Below are 21608 nucleotides of genomic sequence, written 5' to 3'. Positions count from 1 at the left end.
GGCTCACTATTAACCTTCCAATACATCCCAATATCTGATTTGCTTTTCTCACTACTGCCAAGCATACTTGTATATTCATAAATTCTTTTTCTTTTGGGCCTCCTTATCTCGAGAGACAATGGATACGCGCCTGGAGGTGGTCAGTGGTTTGTGAAGCAGCGCCTGGAGTGGCTATAAAGGCCAATTCTGGAGTGACAGGCTCTTCCACAGGTGCTGCAGAGAAATTTGTTTGTTGGGGCTGTTGCACAGTTGGCTCTCCCCTTGCGCCTCTGTCTTTTTTCCTGCCAACTACTAAGTCTCTTCGACTCGCCACAATTTAGCCCTGTCTTTATGGCTGCCCGCCAGCTCTGGCGAATGCTGGCAACTGACTCCCACGACTTGTGATCAATGTCACACGATTTCATGTCGCGTTTGCAGACGTCTTTATAACGGAGACATGGACGGCCGGTGGGTCTGATACCAGTGGCGAGCTCGCTGTACAATGTGTCTTTGGGGATCCTGCCATCTTCCATGCGGCTCACATGGCCAAGCCATCTCAAGCGCCGCTGACTCAGTAGTGTGTATAAGCTGGGGGTGTTGGCCGCTTCAAGGACTTCTGTGTTGGAGATATAGTCCTGCCACCTGATGCCAAGTATTCTCCGAAGGCAGCGAAGATGGAATGAATTGAGACGTCGCTCTTGGCTGGCATACGTTGTCCAGGCCTCGCTGCCGTAGAGCAAGGTACTGAGGACATAAATGAACAATGGATTTTTACTGAAGCTAAAGACAATTTAAATGAACACCAAGCCAAGAGCAATGCTATTACAGTATAAGTTAGAATCAACAGAACAGCATTTGGACTATCAACATGCTGCAGTGCCATGACTGAAAACCTTAGTGCCATAACTGAAAACCTTAATATCTAATTATTCTACTGTGCCAACTAGTACAGTACTTCAAACTGTATACCGTAATGCAGATACAGTGTATAGTGCAGATATAGTGCAGGTTCTGTACAGGAAATGAATAGAATGAAAACATCTAAATACATGCAGACACTCTTCTGTGTGGGATGTTAATGCAGCATCGTCAGCAAAGAGGAGTTACCTGATGAGGACCTTCCGCACTTTGGTCTTCGCTCTTAGACGGGCAAGGTTGAACAACCTGCCATCTGATCTTGTGTGGAGGAAAATTCCTTCTTCTGATGACATGAACGCATGTGACAGCAGCAGGGAGAAGATGATCCCAAACAGTGTAGGTGCGAGAGCACAGCCCTGTTTCACGCCACTCAGGATAAGAAAGGGGTCTGATTAGGCATCGCTATGCTGAATTGTGCCTTTCATATTGTCATGGAATGAGGTGATAATATTTAGTAGCCTTGGTGGACATCCGATCTTTGCTAGTAGTCTGAAGAGACCACGTCTGCTGACGAGGTCAAAGGCTTTAGTGAGATCTATGAAAGCAACATAGAGGGGCATCTGTTGTCCACATCATTTCTCCTGTAGCTGGCGAAGGGAGAACAGCATGTCATCAGGGAACTCCTCTTTGCTGACGATGCTGCATTAACATCCCACACAGAAGAGTGTCTGCAGAGACTCATCGACAGGATTGTGGCTGCCTGCAACGAATTTGGCCTAACCGTCAGCCTCAAGAAAACGGACATCATGGGACAGGACGTCAGAAATGCTCCATCCATCAATATCAGCGACCACGCTCTGGAAGTGGTTCAAGAGTTCACCTACCTAGGCTCAACTATCACCAGTAACATGTCTCTCGATGCAAAAATCAACAAGCGCATGGGAAAGGCGTCCGCTGCTATGTCCAGACTGGCCAAGAGAGTGTGGGAAAATGGCGCACTGACACGGAACACAAAAGTCCGAGCGTATCAAGCCTGTGTCCTCAGTACCTTGCCCTACGGCAGCGAGGCCTGGACAACGTATATCAGCCAAGAGCGACATCTCAATTCATTCCATCTTTGCTGCCTCCAGAGAATCCTTGGCATCATGTGGCAGGACCATATCTCCAACGCAGAAGTTCTCGAGGCAGCCAACATTCCCAGCATATACACCCTACTGAGCCAGCGGCGCTTGAGATGGCTTGGCCATGTGAGCCGCATGGAAGACGGCAGGATCTCCAAAGACACATTGTACAGCGAGCTCGTCACTGGTATCAGACCCACCGGCCGTCCATGTCTCCGCTTTAAAGACGTCTGCAAACGCGACATGAAGTCCTGTGACACTGATCACAAGTCGTGGGAGTCAGTTGCCAGCGATCGCCAGAGCTGGCGGAAAGCCATAAAGGTGGGGCTAAAGAGCAGCGGGTCGAAGAGACTTAGCTGTTGGCAGGAAAAAAGACAGATGCGCAAGGAGAGAGCCAACTGTGTAACAGCCCCGACAACCAATTTTATCAGCAATGCCTGTGGAAGAGTCTGTCACTCTAGAATTGGCCTTTATAGCCACTCCAGGCGCTGCTCCACAAACCACTGACCACTTCTAGGCGCTTACCCATTGTCTCCTGAGACAAGGAGGCCAAAGAAGAAGAAGAAGAAATACATGCCAGACTGTTCTGACTTTGAATGCAAACTAAGTGCCTGGTTGCTGAATACACCTCTATCTTTTTCTCATCTACTAATCGCTCATATTCAAAAAATATACACATTATCCTGCCAAACATTTTTCATAAACTCAAATGAACTTTAGTTCATGCACATCAAAATCCTACCAATAATTGCTAGCAATGCACAGAACACATCTGACATAATGGGATGGTACAATTAAATCATAAGATATGTAGACCTTGCTCAGAACTGCCCAACTACAATACCTACTTGACATTAGATTCCTTTCATGATATTGTAAAATTCAAATCCAAATGAAACAAAAAAGCTTTCAATATATTTTATGTAATAAAACTTTAACAAGTGACTGGTTTATTTAAACAACAAAAAAATTTATAAATCAGCACTATATCAGGTTACAACACACTGAAGCAGATGTGCAATTTTATTAGGCTACATCCCTGACTTTTCTCAAGACTGTCAGCTGTTCCTAGGGCGGTCATTTCACTTTTCCATTTCATTGGAATTATGACCTCTCTGTTGTTCTTGGTTGAGCATAAACAAGCAGCATGGCAGGAGTATGGCATAATATAGCAAATCCAGCAACTCCCATCACAGATTTCAAATGATACTTTACACACTTGATTTCTGTTGCTGTTATATTAGAAAGGATGAATTACTGTGACAGTTTGCTTTATGTGAAACTATCTACAGCAGGCAATTTGTGAAATTATTCAATGGCTTATTCAAACACTGGACTGCAGAAATACAGTGTAGGACAGCCCAACCATTGACACTGTACGAACAATGGGAGGGAGGGAGGGAGGAAAGAAAGAATTGTATCTATATAGTGCCTTTCACAACCTAAGCACGTCCCAAAACTCGTTACAGCCATTAAGAACTTTTAAAGTGTGTTCACTGTTGTAATGTAAGAATAACTAAGAGATGTCAATTATGCCCATCCCGAACCCATCAACAGACATTTTGAATTCAATGGGTTCTTCTGAAACAAAGAAGATGTGAAATGGCCACTTCCTGGTCTATTGTTGGTCACCACAGGAAGGGGGCTCTGCATCTCCCAACAGAGGCAACATGCGAGAGAGTTTTACCTTAAAAAGTAGCTATCTGGACAGAGGGAATCAGATCAAGATAAAACCCTGCCCAGGCGAGAACTGAGAGATCCAACAAAAGCCAAAGAAGGAGCCTTACTGTGAATTCTACTTTTCAACTTGTTACAGCAGAAAACGGAAAGTGATCACCGCCTCCAGACTGAAGTCTCAACCACCAGAAAAACGTACAAACAACGCAGGCCTGCAACTTTAAAAGAGAAATTGTTCTCCGAAAGGATTCAACAGGTTTACTGTAAACCCCAAATACCTACCTCACTTCAAACCACTTACCCTTTTCCTCTCTATCTACCTATTCTTGTGTGCATGTGTGCAATTGATTGTGTGTGTGGGTGCAGTTGGGACCATTTCGGGAATGAATATTGCTTGATGGTAATCTTCTGTTTTAAAGCTACAAGAACACCTGACACTTCTGTTTATTCGACAAAACACAAGGGGTTATAACTCTAGCAACAAAAAACTGGCTGTGGGCAGTTGGGAGGTGAACAGTGGGAACCACCCACACCCCTTACCACCTGGCCAAAACAGCTATCAACCTAGCCAACTCTAATGCGCAGTTTGCTCTTTTTTGCAATTTGAAAGCAGTTGCTCCAGAATTCCCTCACTACACACTAAAATCCAAAATGCTTAAAGGCTGATTTTTCGAATGTGCACTTCTGGCATGGAAGCTAATCCAACAAGAGTGCATATTGCGAAATCACTGGTATGCTCCCTATGAATTTGCATCCTTTAGTAACAAATTTCCTTTATGTGCTTTGACCGAGTATGGCTCAGCACCAGCACACACCTGAAAAACAAGCCTTTTAGTGACACATTCGTTCATGTTTCAAAAACCTTAAAAGCGAAGCAGACCATAAGAAACAAATAGGAAGACAAAGCAACACTCGGCAAGACAAAGCATGGCAACAAACAGCAAGACAGAGAAAACAGGAGAAAAGACAATTGTACTTTTTGTAAAAACCAATACTAACTTTCAAACGGGAGTTGGATGACTGAAATTTGGAGGGCTATGAGCAAAGAGCAGCAAAATGGGACTTGTTGGGCAGCACGTTCAAACAGCAGGCATAGGCTGAATGGCCTTCTATGCTATATAATTCTATGATTGCAGGAATAAGAGTTGATGGTCTCAGGAGAGTAGTGGAGAAAATTGGCAGTAGGATTATATTCAAATCATGAGCAAGTAAAATTTGATTCAAACGATAGATAGTCTGGCATCTTTGTGACTGATATTATTGCTTCATCCTTCCAACTTCAGAGCTCTTGAAAAAGCTTTCAGTGGAATGCCTCTGCATCACAAACTCTGAAGAAAGCTCTCCATTCAGTGACACTGCACCTGCTGAGGTTTCCTTGCTGTACCATCATTATCCTTCATGCCTGCCCTTCTGCCAAACTAGTCTCAGGCCTTGTAAGAATCTGGGTCAACAAATTTGAGTAAAGATTTGTTATTTTTTAAAAAGATACAGTCTGTAAAGGAGGGAACATTTTGCTCTCCAAAAGAAAAAAAAAGCAGGATCTTTTCCTATCTCTCCAGAAACACCCTGTTCAAATTGCTGATCCTGACCCTCCTCAATTTTTATTTAGCATTTAACATGCTTGACCATACTGTTCTCCTCCAGTGTTTATCCTATTTTCCAGGGACTTCTGTGGGACTTCGCTTGTACGGTTCTACTACTACCCATCGAGACACAGCCAGCACAATTCTAGCATTGGCTTCTCTTCCCTCCCCGATAATGTTACATTAGAAAATCCATTAGAATCTATACTTGATGGCTGCTTTTTCTTCATCTGTAAGTTGCCCCTCAGTGGCATCATCCACAAGCATGGGGTCAGCTTCCAAACGTCAAGAGAACAATTTGTGGTAAGAACTGAAAACCACTGTTTCAGTCTTCTGGATGTTCAGCTGAAGGAAAGGACTTTGGGCGAGACTTTAATTCATTCAAAACTCACCCATTTACACAGAGTTAAAACTGGACCCTTTGAGTGGCACAGAGAGTCTGACGGAAAAAAATTGATTGTGGGGTAAGAGAAGAGGAAGAGCTCAAAAAAAAGGTCCCAAAACAATTTTTTCTTTGAGAGTCAGATGGAACAGCAGCATTCCTTTGGGATCCACAAATAAGCTCCTTTCTACTCTCAACCCCACTCTCACCCTTACCTGTGGGGCTCAGTTGTGGTCAGAAAAGAAAAATTCTTGGTCAGCCGAATGAGGGTTTCCAATTGGCACCCGCAGTTCACCGAAATTATGACGTGGCCTATGGAAAAACGTAGTTTGGTAATAGGGCCAGTAAATCCTGGCATGCCTCCCGAATTGCGCCCGGTTTAGTTAATTAACAAATTTAGGCCCAAATATCAGCTTCAATAAGAGTGTAAGAATTCTTTGAGAAATGACCGTTGTCTCTATGACACACTCATTCACTGTACTATCACCTCCACTTCTGAATTCTGTTTCTCAGATAATTTCCCACTGTTGTAGCAATGAAATGCATGTCCCTTCACTTCTGTCCACACCATTGTCCAGGGCCAAAAACACCATTAGCAATAGTAATGTACAAGAACATAAGAAATCGGAGCAGTAAGCCATACTGCCCCTCAAGCCTGCTCCACCATTCAACTAGGTCATAGCTAATCTATTTTTATACCACTTTCCTGCCATTTACCCCATGTCTCTCGATTCCCTTAGAGTCCAAAGATCTATCAATCTCGTCTTGAATATACTCAACATGTAAGCATCTACAGCCCTCTCGGGTAGAAAATTCCAAAGAATCACAACTCTCTGAGTGAAGAACTGTTTCCTCATCTCAGGCCTAAATGGCTGACTCCATATCCTGAGACTATAACCCCCTGTTCTAGATGTTCCTGCCAGACGGTATCTGTTTTCGTTTTCCTACCATTTTCTATTTTTATGTTGTGTCTGAAGACACTCTCTTGATATTCCTTTTATCTAGTTCTATCAAAAGGTCCTCACAATATTTTTTCTTTTCACATATTGACTGATTTGTTGTGAATTTTCAGAATCCTTGTCCTTCTTCACATATGAAAGCAATTTTTCAGAGGGGGAACAATACATCTAAATTTAGCATTAAATTCCTGAATAATTAGGGAATTTTAGTCTTGTTTAATATGTAACAGAAGCAGTTGCCGGAATTTTATGTTGGGCGGGAGGCCCGGTTTGGGGTGGGGGTGGGGGGGTGAGGGGGTGGTGGTACCCTGTGTTGTGCGGGCAGTTGGGCCATGGGGCGCAGGGTGTCCGATCAGGAGGCCCCCTCCCCAGCCCACAAGGAGGCTGCCAGGTTTTACTTGGCGGCCTCCTGGGGTACCTCAGCAGCCTGCCCGCCGCTGGCAAAATACCAGCAGTGGTGCGAGGAGGCCCTTAAGTGGCAGTTAATTGGCAGGCAGGCAGGCCATTTCTCGCTGCTGCTGCCCCTCATAAAACTGCAGCGGGGGCGGGAAGGAATTGGGAACAGCACCCCCTGCCTCCCGCTCAATTTTGCAACACCACCACCACCTCCCCCCCCCCTCAATACCGGGGGGCGGGTGTAAAGTTCTGGCCAGTGTTTTCCTTTATTAATATTTACACTACCAATACAGTATCAACAGCATGGTAATTAACATTTCCTGCTGCTCAATGTTGAGTTACACTATTGCAGCCTAGGGGGATGAGAGCACAGACTATGAAAACATATGTACAAAAATGTGCTAACTGGCCTGACTGTAATTCGTATTCCACTGGTTGAGGAAAAAATGAAGCTGAACAGTTTTCAATCTGAATATTGATTTCAGCAGAATGCTGGCACATTTCTCAATTTTTCTACTACCCTTGTACCAAAAACATGCTATATGTACAGTACCGATCCAGATGAAAAGCAGATACTTCAGCGTTGTGTCTGTCATAACCAGCATATGGCTCCCCTTCCACCACGTAACCCCTGCTGTACCTAAAACAAAAGCAAAAGGAATAATTAAACAAGAATTAAACTATAACAGATTTTTATACTATGGAAGATAGATATTAGCAGTTTTAAAATGCATCCCGTGGAACGACAGCTTAAAAATATCGCCTTAAAATGATTCCTCCCAACAGAAGATGATCTTCACTATGTCAACAAAAATGCAGCACTCAAGTAAATGTTTTGCTTGTATGCATTTTCAAAGGGTGGCTGACTGCCAGCACTATAAAATACAATATGAGTCAATCGTCAACATGCCAAAGAATCACCCAATGTCAATTCTGTATCAAGTAGACTTGCACACTCATTCCTACAGTGCCAAGCATCAGGACAGATACATCCATTCAAAGATTCAGTGAGTGAGTTGCAGGAGGGAGAACTTGGTAAATCGTCACCTTCTGTACATTATATTTTTATGGTTCTATTAATGAATGAAGGGCCACCCCAGTAAAAACCCCTGGTGCCTACAGTTATGAAATCTACTCATCCAGCACAAGGAGGTACTGTACCAAATCCATCCATAAAAGATGACATCAACTCCCAAAAGTCATCGACCTCACTTCCTCCCTCCACTGGGAAAAGATCTAGAAAAGAGCACCTGCTTTTTGGTCAGATTGCATTAGGTACAGTATTTCCAACTCCAAGTCTGAAAATTGTGGCTTCAGCCCCATTCCACTTATACTTCAATGCTGAGAGAGAACTGTATTGTTGGAGGTGACATCATGAAGTTGATGAATTAGACCAATGTTCCTTCTGCCTTGTTTCTGTTGCTGCCGCCTGTTCGGGTGGATGTAAAAAAATATATATTTATGTATGGCCTTTAAACATAGAAAAGTATTGCAAGGTGTTCCACGGAGTTGTAAGCCAAAATGGATGCTGTCAAAAGGAGGAAGATTAGAAAGGGTGACCAAAAGCTTGGTCAAATAGGTGTCTTAAGGAGCATCATAAAGGAGGAGATGATGGTGCAGAGGTACAGGAATTTATAGAAAGGAATTTCAGACTGTGAAGCTGATGCACCCAACAGTCCCCAGATCTATTCAAAGAGAATTAGGGATTTTTCACAAAGTCCTGGCCAATATTCATCTCTCAACCAACGCCGCCAAAACAGATTATTTATCTCATTGTTTTTAGTGGGTCCTAGCTGTTGCAAATTAGCTGTTACGTTTGCCTTCCACATGACAGCAATAATTTCTCAAGAAAAAACAAATAATTGTCTTTAAAGTACTTGGGGATATCCTGAGGACATGAAATGCATTATATAAATGTAAGTTCTTACTTTCACTCACAGCAAAGCAGTCAGTTATCACTGCAACATCTTCTATCCTTCACATTAGATGCTATCATGTTACATTATCATAGTAGTAAGAATCTCTACAGTAGACTGTCGTGTATGAAAGGCAACTTTAATGGACATCTTAAGAGTACAGCATTTCTATCAAATTAATATTAATCTGTTCCAACATTCTTAAGTTTGCACCTGGCAAGTTTTATATGCATTTTGTGGCGGCACAGTGGCGCAGTGGTTAGCACCGCAGCCTCACAGCTCCAGCGACCCGGATTCAATTCTGGGTACTGCCTGTCTGGAGTTTGCAAGTTCTCCCTGTGTCTGCGTGGGTTTCCTCCGGGTGCTCCGGTTTCCTCCCACATGCCAAAAGACTTGCAGGTTGATAGGTAAATTGGCCATTATAAATTGCCCCTAGTATAGGTAGGTGGTAAGGGAATATTGGGACAGGTGGGGATGTGGTAGGGAATATGGGATTAGCGTAGGATTAGTATAAATGGGTGGTTGATGGTCGGCACAGAACCGGTGGGCCGAAGGGCCTGTTTCAGTGCTGTATCTCTAAATAAATAAATAAAAAAATTTGTAACAACAGATGGTCTCATTGCTACAGTGGTTTACTGCAAAATGACTGCCAAATATTTTCCTGACGGAAAACCACTCCATTTGGACTTTCTATAATACTGAATGAATATACCAAAAATACATTGTTCATTACAACTAGGCTTACTATTTTGGTACTGAAAAGAATAAATGTCTATCACATTCAAGTGATTAATCAGGAAGGTAATTCCAGATATCGCTAATTTGTTCATTAAGGATCTAGCCTTATATTTCCCTAAATTCCTTTTGATAGATTTAATCTGCTTTAAAAACAAACTTCTTTGAAAAGCTTTTTCATAGAACTCTGTAGATGATCCATATTCTGTGTGATAAAGGGAATCTTCTGCAGCTTGTTCACGCCCTTCGACTAACACCCATGTGTTTAATTTTATTTCAAAGTGATTATAAACCATGTTTCCTCCAGTCACCATAATCTTGACTTGCAGTCAGTTTGAAATCAAACAGAATGACATTAAGGCTAACAAACAGAACGTGCTTTGGGAATGTCCTTGGCCAATGTCCCCAATACTAACCAAGTACCGTGTTCCACGGATGCCTTTGGCTAATGTCATGGAACAATATTTACTGGCCCTTCTCATACAAGTATAGATTAATTACCTCAAAGTATTTCAAAAAAATCTATTGCGAGTGTAACTAAATCTGTGGGTAAATAGGACATGTGCAAATCATTTAAATTGTTGAACAGCTCTTGTATATAATTACAACAAAAAAGCACAAATACTGCCACACATTATTAGCTTAAAAGTATTAGAAACCTTCCAGTGAAGTGAGGCAAAAAAACTCACTTCTCCCAAACAACCCACTTACCCAAACCTATCTTTCAATATCTTTCTCCAAGACTCTATACTTCTGAGATTTTGCAATTCCAACATGGTAAGTGAAAAAATCAAATTTGAAATTTTGTGCAGTTCAAAAGAAAAAAAAAAATCAGTGTGCACAGGCCTCCTCAGATCTGAGCCAGGTACTTACTCACTAGTTCCACACTAGCAATGACTGAAAAGTAGGGCTGGCATGTTCAGGAGTGTGTGAGTTTTCAAACAGTGTGATAAGTGATAATTACCGCTGAACAACTTCTCTGGCCCTGGAAATGTAATTTTACAAGTGTGGAGTGTCATTCCCTCAGAGGAAATTTAGTGTTGGAGATTATTTTTTTAAATCAAAATTAAAATAGTTTGTTTTTACTTTGTCTATCTCTCTCTTAATTTTTAATTTTTTTTATTTAGAGCTACAGCACTGAAACAGGCCCTTCAGCCCACCGAGTCTGTGCCGGCCAACAACCACCCATTTATACTAACCCTGCAGTAATTCCATATTCCCTACCACCTACCTATACTAGGGGCAATTTATAATGGCCAACTTACTTAACAACCTGCAAGTCTTTGGCTGTGGGAGGAAACCGGAGCACCCAGCGAAAACCCACACGGTCACAGGGAGAACTTGCAAACTCCGCACAGGCAGGACCCAGAATTGAACCTGGGTCCCTGGAGCTGTGAGGCTGCGGTGCTAACCACTGCACCGCCCAAATCCCAGCTGTATTTCCCAATCTTTATTTTGCTTCTTGTACATCATTTACTTTATATATCCTTAGTACTCCCTGGTATAGACTCTGCATGTTTCAGTGAGAATTCTTCAATCGAAGTAGTTGAAGAGCCTTGTTGTTTCTTGCTCAAAACTCTGTTTGTTCATATCCTGTATTAAGTCCAGATCCCCCAACTTCACTGATCTATGGTGGCTTTCTGTCTTCTCAGTGTCTGGCGCATCCAACGACATGAAGTGGGCGGCCATTCCGTCCCTGGCAACGTCGACCAGCGCCACTGTGCAGATGCCAATGCCATTTTTAAAGGGCTTTGAGCCCTAGATGACAATTTAAATATTAAAAGAAAAATCGGATTAAACTTTATTGAAAAAATGTAATGAATGTTTCTCGCCCCTTTCCTACCCCACCAATAAACATACACTTCATTCCGTGCCCTGTCTGCCCCACGTCAAATTACTTACCTTGTTTACCTGACCTTTCTCCCCGCCAGTGTTCACAAACTTTTATCTTTAACCCTTCCCATTAACCCCTCCACCAATCATATTAGTTTGACCCCACTCCCCCCCACACTGAAATACTTAGCTGCTCCCCCCTCCCCACCAGTGTCCCGCATTGGATCTCTGAACAGAAATCTGAAGGCGCAGGAGTGCCATCCACCGGCTACAATATTGGAGCGGGATGGATGATGGGGCGAGTAAGTATTTAACTCACTTATTTTAAGAAATTTAAATATTTAGATTGGCCTCCAGTCGCCAAGCAGCTGTGGGGGGGCCCTGTCATGAGGCCTTGCCGCCGCTGGCAATATCGGGCCGGGCTTCCCCAGCGTTGATGACCGTAGCGGGCCTCCTCCGGAGACATTTTCCGGACCTCGCACCGCTACGACCCCTGATGTCCGAGGGGGGGGCTGTAAAATCCAGCCCATATATTTACTCTTAGAGCTCAATTACAAAAAAACCCCAAAAGAATACTTTGGCCAGGTACTTGCTAACTCTTGAAGAAAAAAATAAAAGATATGTTTTGGTTTGGCATCCCAAGTACACATGGACGGCAGTCACTGGGATCTTCCTAGAACAGTTTTTGTCTGGCAACACTGAAGATCAGTTTGGGCAGGCTTTCCAGGAAAATACAGCAACTGGGGTTTCAGGCAGTTTCTGACACTTGCTTCTTCGGGCTTCTTAAAGAAATGGAAAACTGGCAGGCATTTCAAAGAGCTGGAACAGACTGAGTTGGGGTTTTGCTCCCTTTGCAAGTTTTCTCCAACTGTCTTTTCTTTTAAGCACTGTCTATATTACCAACTCACTGTCCAAAGCGAAACCAACGACATCATCCAGGATACAGCAGTTTAGTCAATCATCCCCTTAGACTCAATATTGCCATCAGCAGTGCATTGTGGCTACAATATGCATACTGTATTTATCTGCTATTGATTTCTTTTTATTCAAATTCAATCAGTTTGCAAAAAGTATTCCAATTGCTTTGAATGTAGCCTTTAAAATATGTACCTCTCTGCTGGCCCTCAGTTTTTCTGAAGCCCCAATGGTCAAATTTGATCATTCATAACAGTTTATTGTGGCTCTGTTGCCATACCATGTGTTGAGGTTATTAGTTGTGCATATACACAGCAGGATCTCTAAGCACGCAGCGAACAGAATCAATATAATAACTTGTTTCGAGTGCAAAATTTAAGCTTTCAAGCAACCAAGCCATAGTTGTCAATACACTTACTACAGAACTTTATTAATCTGGTTAAAGGACCGAAGCAGCTTTATTTTTAACTGATTCAAGAACACACGGTTTTTGAAAAGCTAGGGGACTGAAAAGAGTTGCATCATTTTTGGATGCAACATTCAAAATATTCCGAAGAAGGGTCACTGACCCGAAACGTTAACTCTGCTTCTCTTTCCACAGATGCTGCCAGACCTGCTGAGTGATTCCAGCATTTCTTGTTTTTGTTTCAAAATATTAGACAAGTTTTGTACACACATCTAATATAAATATTAATAAACCTATTCACAGATTTATCAAAGAATAATCAAGCTTACTCAATCCAGTTCAGCACAAAATAATGGAAAAGTATTTAATAAAAGGGAAAGAAAATTCACATACTAGAACTGCAGCTTGCTTTCCAAAGAAAAAAAAGACAATGTTCATGAAACTAGGCTACCAAAGGCAAAGCTGCTGTCAGTCAAATTATAAATACTTCAAATTCCCTAGCGTCTGAAAACCAATAGGTCTGTAGTAAAAGAATTGTTCAAAGTAATCAGACATTCAATTAACATTTCTCTTATTCCTCGGACTGCTGTCAAATCAGAAACCACAGTTAGAACATAAGGAATTTCTTAGATGTCCAAAGCAAAATGTTGAAATTTTTTAAATAATGTACTCATGCTATCAATTACCAACACTCAATTCCAAGATAAAATGTCAAAAAAATGTTAACACTCTCACCATAATCATCCTGTATCATGTAACAATCTGGTACAGTTGACATAAAAACATTGAAAAGAGCAAGGTTTTGATAGGAACACAGAAACAGGAGAAGGCCTTTCAGATCCTTGAGCCTGTTTGGCCATTCAATGAAATCAAGGCTGATCTGTGTCTTAACTCTACCTTACCAGCCTTGACTCTATATCCTTTCATACCCTCATCTAGAAAAACAACCAATTGGCACAGTGGTGCAGTGGTTAGCACTGCAGCCTCACAGCTCCAGCAACCCAGGTTCAATTCTGGGTACTGCCTATGCGGAGTTTCCAAGTTCTCCCTGTGACCGCGTGGGTTTTTGCCAGGTGCTCCGGTTTCCTCCCACAGCCAAAGACTTGCAGGTTGATAGGTAAATTGGCCATTATAAATTGCCCCTAGTATAGGTAGGTGGTAGGGGAATATAGGGAAGGTGGGGATGTGGTAGGAATATGGGATTAGTGTAAGATTAGTATAAATAGGTGGTTGATTGTTGGCACAGACTCGGTGGGCCGAAGGGCCTGTTTCAGTGCTGTATCTCTAAATAAAAATAAATAAATAACCAAGCGAGCATCTACTGTTTCTTATTTCCCCTTGTCTTAGATTTCACCACCACCAGAAAAGTTTCCATTAACCTCATCAATTCCTTTAAAAAGCGTTAAAAACCTCCCATCAATTTACCTCCTAACCTCCTAAAATCCAAAGAATACAATCCTAATTTATGCCATCTATCCTCATAACCTAAATATATCATAGAATCAATGAAAGTTTACGGCTCGGAAAGAGGCCATGGCCCATCATATCTGTGCTGGCCCAAAAATCAGCCAGCCTCTTTCCAGCATTTGGTCCTTAGCCCTGCAGGTTACGGCACTTGAGATGCACATCCAGGCACCTTTGAATGAGATGAGGGTTTCTGCCTCTACTGCCCTTGCTGGCAGTGAGGTCCAGATCCCCACTACCCTCTCGGTGAAAAAGCCTTTCCTCATCTCCCCTCTAATCTTTCTACCAATCACTTTAAATCTATGCCCCGGAGTCACTGAACTCTGCTAAGGTAAATAGGCCCTTCCCATCCACTCGAACCAGGCCCCTTACAATTTTGTACATCTCAATCAAATCTCCCCTCAGCCTTCTCTGTTCCAAGGAGAGCAAAGAACAAAGAAAATTACAGCACAGGAACAGGCCCTTCGGCCCTCCAAGCCTGCGCCGATCCAGATCCTCTATCTAAACATGACGCCTATTTTCTAAGGGTCTGTATCTCTTTACTTCCTGCCCATTCATGTATCTGTCTAGATACATCTTAAAAGACGCTATCGTGCCCGCGTCTACCACCTCTGCTGGCAACGCGTTCCAGGCACCCACCACCCTCTGCGTAAAGAACTGTCCACGCATATCCCCCCTAAACTTTTCCCCTCTCACTTTGAACTCGTGACCCCTAGTAATTGAATCCCCCACTCTGGGAAAAAGCTTCTTGCTATCCAACCTGTCTATACCTCTCATGATTTTGTACACTATGCAAGCCTATCAACTCTTTTCTCACAGTTGTATTTTTCCAGTCCAGGCAACATCCTTGTATATCTCCTCTGTACCCTCTCTATCCTTTCTAAGAGGTGGTGCCCGAAACCATGCACTGTATTTCAGATGTGAATAAAACAGGGCTTTATACAACTACAGCAAAACTTTCTTCCCTTTATATTCTAGCCCTCTAGTTGTGAAGGCTAACATTCTATTAGCCTTTTGGCTTATTTTTTGTACCTGGACATTACATTTCAATGATCTGTGTACATGTACCTCCACTGTTTCTAGCTTTTCACCATTTATATACTCTGATTTATCCTTTCTTGGTCCAAAATGGATAACTTCACATTTATCTGCATTGAATTCCATCTGTCACAGTTTCAGACACTCACTTAATCTATCAACATCTCTGTAATTTTATGCTCCATCTACATTTGTTACTATACCACCAATTTTTGTGTCCTTGGCAAATGTGAATATACAGCTCCCTGTTGTGTTACCCAAATCATAAATATATAGTGAATAGTGAAGATCACAGCACAGATCCTTGTGGGACACCATTTGTCACTTCCTTCCAGTTCGAGTACATACTCATTGTCCCTACTTTGTCTTCTAGCACCTAACAATCCCCTAAACAGGTCGATAATTTGCCTTCAATTCCATGCGCTTTAATTTTAACCAAGTCTCGTATGTAGAATTTTATCCTATGCTGTCTGGAAGTCCACATAAACTACATCCATTGACATTCCCCTGTCTACTAATTTAGTTACTTCTCAAAAAATTTAATTAGGTTCGTAAGACATCACCTACCCTTTACAAATTCATGTTGGCTCACTCCTATCAGCTCAAATATGTTGACGTGCTCAGTCACGCTGTCCTTAATTATAGATTCCAATAACTTTCCCACAACAGATATTCGACTAACGTCTATAATTTCCTTGCTTCTCTCTCTCTGGTTTCTTAAATAATGAAGTTATATTTGCAATTTTCCAATCTAAAGGGCCAATCCTGACTCCAGATAGCTTTGACCCTTGATGTTAGCTCAAATGTCTGCAATTTCCTAACTGACTTCCTTCAAAACCCTGGGGTGGAAACTATAAGGCCCTGGAAATTTGTTAGCCATTCCTGCATTATTTTTTCCCACAATACTGTTTTCTTGCTGGCATTAATTTTAGTGAGTTCCGGTCCTTGATTCATTAGTGATTTCCCTGAAACGTCAGCTATATTATCCTCTTCCCCCACCGTGAAGACTGACACAAAGAGCTGGATTTTGTTCCCAGCCCGCCGTCGGGTTCCGTGGCGGGGAGTGGGGGTGGGGGCCAGAGAATCGGAGCGGCAGCAACCGCCACAGAACCCAACGCCAGGATGGACGGGCCTAATCCTCCCATGGGTGGGATAGGCCGAAGTCAGCCTTCCCACCCAAAGCCCAAATGAGGTCCTTAAGTGGCCTACTGACTGCCAATTAAGGGCCTCTTCCCATCACTGCTGGGATCTTAGCGCGGGGGGGGGGGGGGGGGGGGCGGGGGTGCAGTCGGGGGATCTGCCACACAGACACCCTCCCTGTGGGCTTGGGAGTGGAGGGGGGAAGACCTCCTTCGTGGGCAATTTGTGGCCTATGGACGACCTCCTTGGGAACCACTGCACCCTTCTGGGAACCCCCTGGACCAAATACTCATCCCTCCCTCAGCAGATAACCCAGCAACTCTGCCTCACCTTCCTCAGGTCCGGGGTTCCAACGCTGGGCCTGGGTCCGAGGCCTCTGCAGTACTGGCAGTGGCCAAAGTTCCTGATGGCACTGCCGATACTGTTGCGCTGCCGGCCTTCTGATTGAGTGTTTAAAGGGATGGGGATCCTGCCTCCTTAAACTTTGACCCCAAAAGACAGGAGGATCACTCCGGGGGTCAGAAAAAATTCAGAGGCGAGGTTACCCCCGTCTTTTCAGCCCAGTGCTGGGAGCCCCGCCTCCTGCGTTAAATCCGGCCCAAAGTATTCAACAAGTCTGTCATTTCCTTATTTTCATTTGCATATTACCCACAGCTGTTTTTATAGGACCCACTACCCTATTCTAATTGTAACAACTTTTTGTGTTAATCTTCATTACCCTTGAAAGTTTCATTTTGTTATCTCTTCTTGCAGCTTTTACTTTTTTTTGTCTTCCTGTTCATTACATTTCTGTCACTCCCCTGAAATTACATTCTTTGCATTTATACAAGCTCTTTCCTTTACTATTATGTTATCGCTCACTTCTTTTGTCAATCATGGCTGTTTTATTTCTTAAGTAGAGCTCTTTCCCCTTCGGGGTATATATTGGTCTTGTATGGAGTTAAATTCTTCTTTGGACACCTACCGCTGTCCATCTGTAGTTTTATCCGATAACAGTTGTGCCCAGTTTGCTGTTGTCAGTCTCTATCTCGTTCCATTAAAGTTTGTCTTACCAAACTCTAGAATCTTAGTAACTGAGTTGACTTTCACCCCGGAGTGTGTACTGAATGCTAGAGTGTTAGTAAACAGTATCGGAGGAAAGTATATGCCCATACCTTCATATCGGGTGCACCTGGAATGCGACCTTGTTTCAGGACCAGTAATAGTGGGGATTGTCCATAGTTTACCTGTGGACAGAATGACCTGCTCCTGGGAAATGATCTGGCAGGGGCGAAGGTGGTAGCTTCCCCAGTGCTTTTAGAGAGAGGGAAGAGGTCAGGGAGACAGACATTTACAGGAAAAGGTCCCTGGCATTTTTCCTGACTGTATGGTGACCTGGTCCATGAACAAACAAGCTCCGTCACAGCAGTGTGAACTGGCACTGCAGATAGATGACCATACTGTCTGGTTATCTGAAAACTTCTTTGGGAAGTTAGCGGACCCAAAGGATGGATGTCATGCTCGACCCCCACCTGCCAAGAATGAGGCATATTAATTTTGTCATTTGAAAACTGTTGAAGTGAAGAAAGGACTTGTTCTGGCTGGAAAGACATTTGTATATCAACAGACAGTGCTGTGGAGACAAAGGGGTTACTTCCCTTATTGAATTTAACCCACAATGGATTTTGAGCAACAGGTATTGTGTGTAAGAGGAGACATTCCAGGTTGGCTAAGACCAGAAAATGCACAAACAGATGTGGTCAGACCAGCTGGTCACGTGACTAGCCTGCTTGGCACCCTGTTTTTTTCTGAATTGTACAAACAGTTTGAACTCAGAGTGTCTGTTTGCCCCTGACTGAAAAGAGCTCTCCTGGCTGGCTCGCCACAGCCTCTCCTGTCTGCTCCCACCTCTTTCTCACGGAAGCCCAAATCCACTGAAGACACATGAATCCCAAGAGAGAAAAGTCTTTTACAGCGAATAAGGTTTAACAATAATACTGGGCCCCAACGAAAAGCAAAATCTACCTACAATCAAGGACTCTACAGTGAGCTCGAAGATCCATAACAAAAACCCTCTTCAGAGATTGCCTCAAACTTTTCCACTTTATTTCTTCTGCTGTGTTCCGTCTCTATCTGCATCTGTGTATCGCGTCTACATGCTAGCATGGGCGCGTTGTGTATCTGTAGGCATTAACCAAATTAGAGTTTAAGTTTAATAAATTTCAACCTTTCTTCTTTCAACCTAAGAAAACCTGTTTGTGCTGGTTTCTTTGCCTTACAATTGGAAAACAGTGAACAAGGATTCACCAAGGGGGAGCTAAAAAAAATGGTGTATTTAAAATAAAACCCTGTTACGGTAAGATCAGGTGAAGGCTGAGAGGGAACCCTTAGACACCTTTCTCACCGGGTCGTAACAATGGGTTAAATAGATCTTCCTTGTTCGAGGCGCAGCAAGCTGACGCAGGGTGAAAAGAATTAGCACAGACTGCCCAAACTGAAGCAGAGGGAGTTCCACAGTGCTACTATTTAAAGGACGAGGTGCTGATGAAGTCCTCACAGACCTGCAGACGAAGAGTGGACATTGGTTCACCAGGTAGTGGTGCCGCCGAGGTACCGTAGAGAAATATTGAGAATAGCCCACGAGATTCCAATGACTGGACTTGTCGGTATCAGAAAAACCCAAGCCTGCATCAGGCAGCATTTGCACTGACCACAACTCCAAGAGGATGTAGTGGAGTTCCGTAAGACTTGCCACACGCACCAGGTTATGTGGAAGCCTCAACCTGCAATTAAACCTGTACCCCTAATTCCCATACTGGCTTTTGGGGAACTGATCAGCAGAGTGCTGGTAGATTGTGTGGGACCCCTGCCGAAAATAAAAGATGCTACCACGATCTTCTCACCATTATGGATGTGGCTAGCCAATTTCCAGAGGCTATCCCTCTAAGAACTATCTCTGCCAAGGTAGTGGTAGAGGGGCTACCAGAAGGATGAGGAGGCTTTGGAGAGGGTACAGAAGAGGTTTACCAGGATGTTGCCTGGTCTGGAGGGCATTAGCTATGAGGAGAGGTTGGATAAACTTGGATTGTTTTCATTGGAACGACGGAGGTGAAGGGGTGACATGATAGAGGTTTACAAAGTTATGAGTGGCATGGACAGAGTGGATTGTCAGAAGCTTTTTCCCAGGGTGGAAGAGTCAGTTACTAGGGGATATAGGTTTAAGGTGCAAGGGGCAAAGTTTAGAGGGGATGTGCGAGGCAAGTTCTTTACACAGAGGATGGTGAGTGCCTGGAACCTGCTACCGGGGGAGGTGGTGGAAGCAGGTACGATAGCGACGTTTAAGAGGCATCTTGACAAATACATGAATAGGATGGAAATAGAGGGATACGGTCCCCGGAAGTGCAGAAGGTTTTAGTTTAGACAGGCATCAAGATCGGCGCAGGCTTGGAGGGCCAAATGGTCTGTTCCTGTGCTGTACTGTTCTTTGTTCTAAACTGATTCTTTACCCGATGTGGATTGCCTGTTGAGATCCAGTCAGATCAGGGCACAAATTTATTGTGCGGTATTTGTCAAAAGGTCATGGGTAATCTAGGCATAACCCAGCTAAAGTCTCAGCCTACCACCCACAAACACAAAGGGCTTCGGAATGGTACCACCAGACCCTAAAGACAATGATCAGGGCATACTGCTATGAGTACCACCACGACTGGTACTTCTTCTGTTTGCTACCAGAGACTCACCCAATGAGTCCACTGGTTTTAGTCCCTCTGAATTAGTTTGTGGACAGGAGGTAAGAGGTCCTCTAAAACTGATCAAGGAGAGGTTTTTGGGACCCAGGAACGAATCTTCTCTGTTAAACTACATCTCCATGTTCCGAGAACAACACACAAGAGCCTGTGCGATGGCTCAGGAATACCAAAACACTTCCCCGACAACTATAAAAAGGTAGGCGGATAAACATGCCAAGGCCAGAACATTTCAGCCCAGAGACCATGGGCTGGGTTTTACATTGGGTGGACGGGAACTGGCCACCGCCGGAGAGATTCAGTGGTGAACCTTCTTCTGCCTAGCCTGGGGATCCATCCCATATCTTACAGATCCCCAGGCTTTAACCTGCTTGAGGGAGGATGTCCTGCCTCATTAAACTGCCACTTAAGGGCCTTGAATGGCCTGGGGCGGGTGGCCTGTTTTCCGCCCCCCATCCCACCCAAAGTGGGGCGGAGGTGGGAATAGGTGGGGAAGGCCTCCTGGAGCCTCCCACTCTATTTTATGCCACCCACCCCCGTCCCCCCACACCGCCACCATCCGGCTCGCTGGGGTGGTGTAAAATTCCGGCCCATGTGTTAGCACTATTACCAATAGAGGGAGAACCATTGAAAGCCCGGTTCAGCGGCCCGTACAGAGTAGTAAAGTGAATTAGCCAGGTAAATTATATAATTGACACCCCAGATCATAGGAAAAAGCAAAGGCTGTGCCACATCATTACGTTAAAAGGGGATCACAGCCGGGAAGGCGACAAGCAAGCACAGATCTTTCAGACAGTCAGGAACGAGGAGGGCGAAAGGGACAGTGAGGACGAGTTAGAGGGAGACCTGGAGGATTCCCAAATTGAATCCCCTACCCGCCCGTTAACTAACACTGATATGTTAGGGGAATTAGACACGGTACTGTCCTATTTAAATGCAGAAGACAGACGAGACCTAACAAGGCTGCTCACAGCATTTAAAGGGATTTGCAAGGACAAAGCAGGTTGCACAATCCTAACCCTACGCTATGTAGACGTAGGAGAGACCCCTTCGATAAATCAAAACCTCTATTGCCTAGGTCCCAGGAAACTCACCCAAGTTCAGGAGGCGATTCAGTATACGCTAGAGTACAAGCTTATTGAGCCCAGTCAGAGCAGTTTAAGTTCCCCAGTTGTGCTGGTGCCCAAAACCAATGACTCAACAAGGCTCTGCATTGATTACAGAAAGATTAATGCAGTGACCAGAGCTGATTCCTACATAATTCCCCACCTGGAAGACTATATTAATAGAGTAGGAAACACCACTGACATAACTAAAATAGACTTGTTAAAAGGGTACTGGCAGGTTTCCTTAACCCCCCGAGCTAAAGAGATCTCGGCTTGTGTCACCCCAGTTGACTTATTCGGGTCACTGACCCGAAACGTTAACTCTGCTTCTCTTTCCACAGATGCTGCCAGACCTGCTGAATGGTTCCAGCATTT

At 43.8% G+C, this 21608-nt stretch overlaps 1 protein-coding gene across 10 annotated transcripts in view; it reads right to left on the bottom strand.

Annotated features, from left to right (window-relative positions):
* Positions 1-21608, bottom strand: part of fam20b (FAM20B glycosaminoglycan xylosylkinase) — a 209623-nt gene that overhangs the window by 42501 nt on the left and 145514 nt on the right. For all 10 annotated transcript variants that reach the window (XM_068037893.1, XM_068037900.1, XM_068037894.1 and 7 more), the window contains one exon: positions 7509-7595. In XM_068037893.1, the coding sequence (XP_067893994.1) occupies positions 7509-7595 (87 nt within the window). The remainder of the gene's footprint in view (positions 1-7508; positions 7596-21608) is intronic.

This window comes from Heterodontus francisci, chromosome 8, assembly GCF_036365525.1.
Source record: "Heterodontus francisci isolate sHetFra1 chromosome 8, sHetFra1.hap1, whole genome shotgun sequence".
Taxonomy (NCBI): Eukaryota; Metazoa; Chordata; class Chondrichthyes; order Heterodontiformes; family Heterodontidae; genus Heterodontus; species Heterodontus francisci.
Note: the sequence above shows the minus strand (reverse complement) of the source record. Positions and strands in the feature narration are given on the sequence as shown.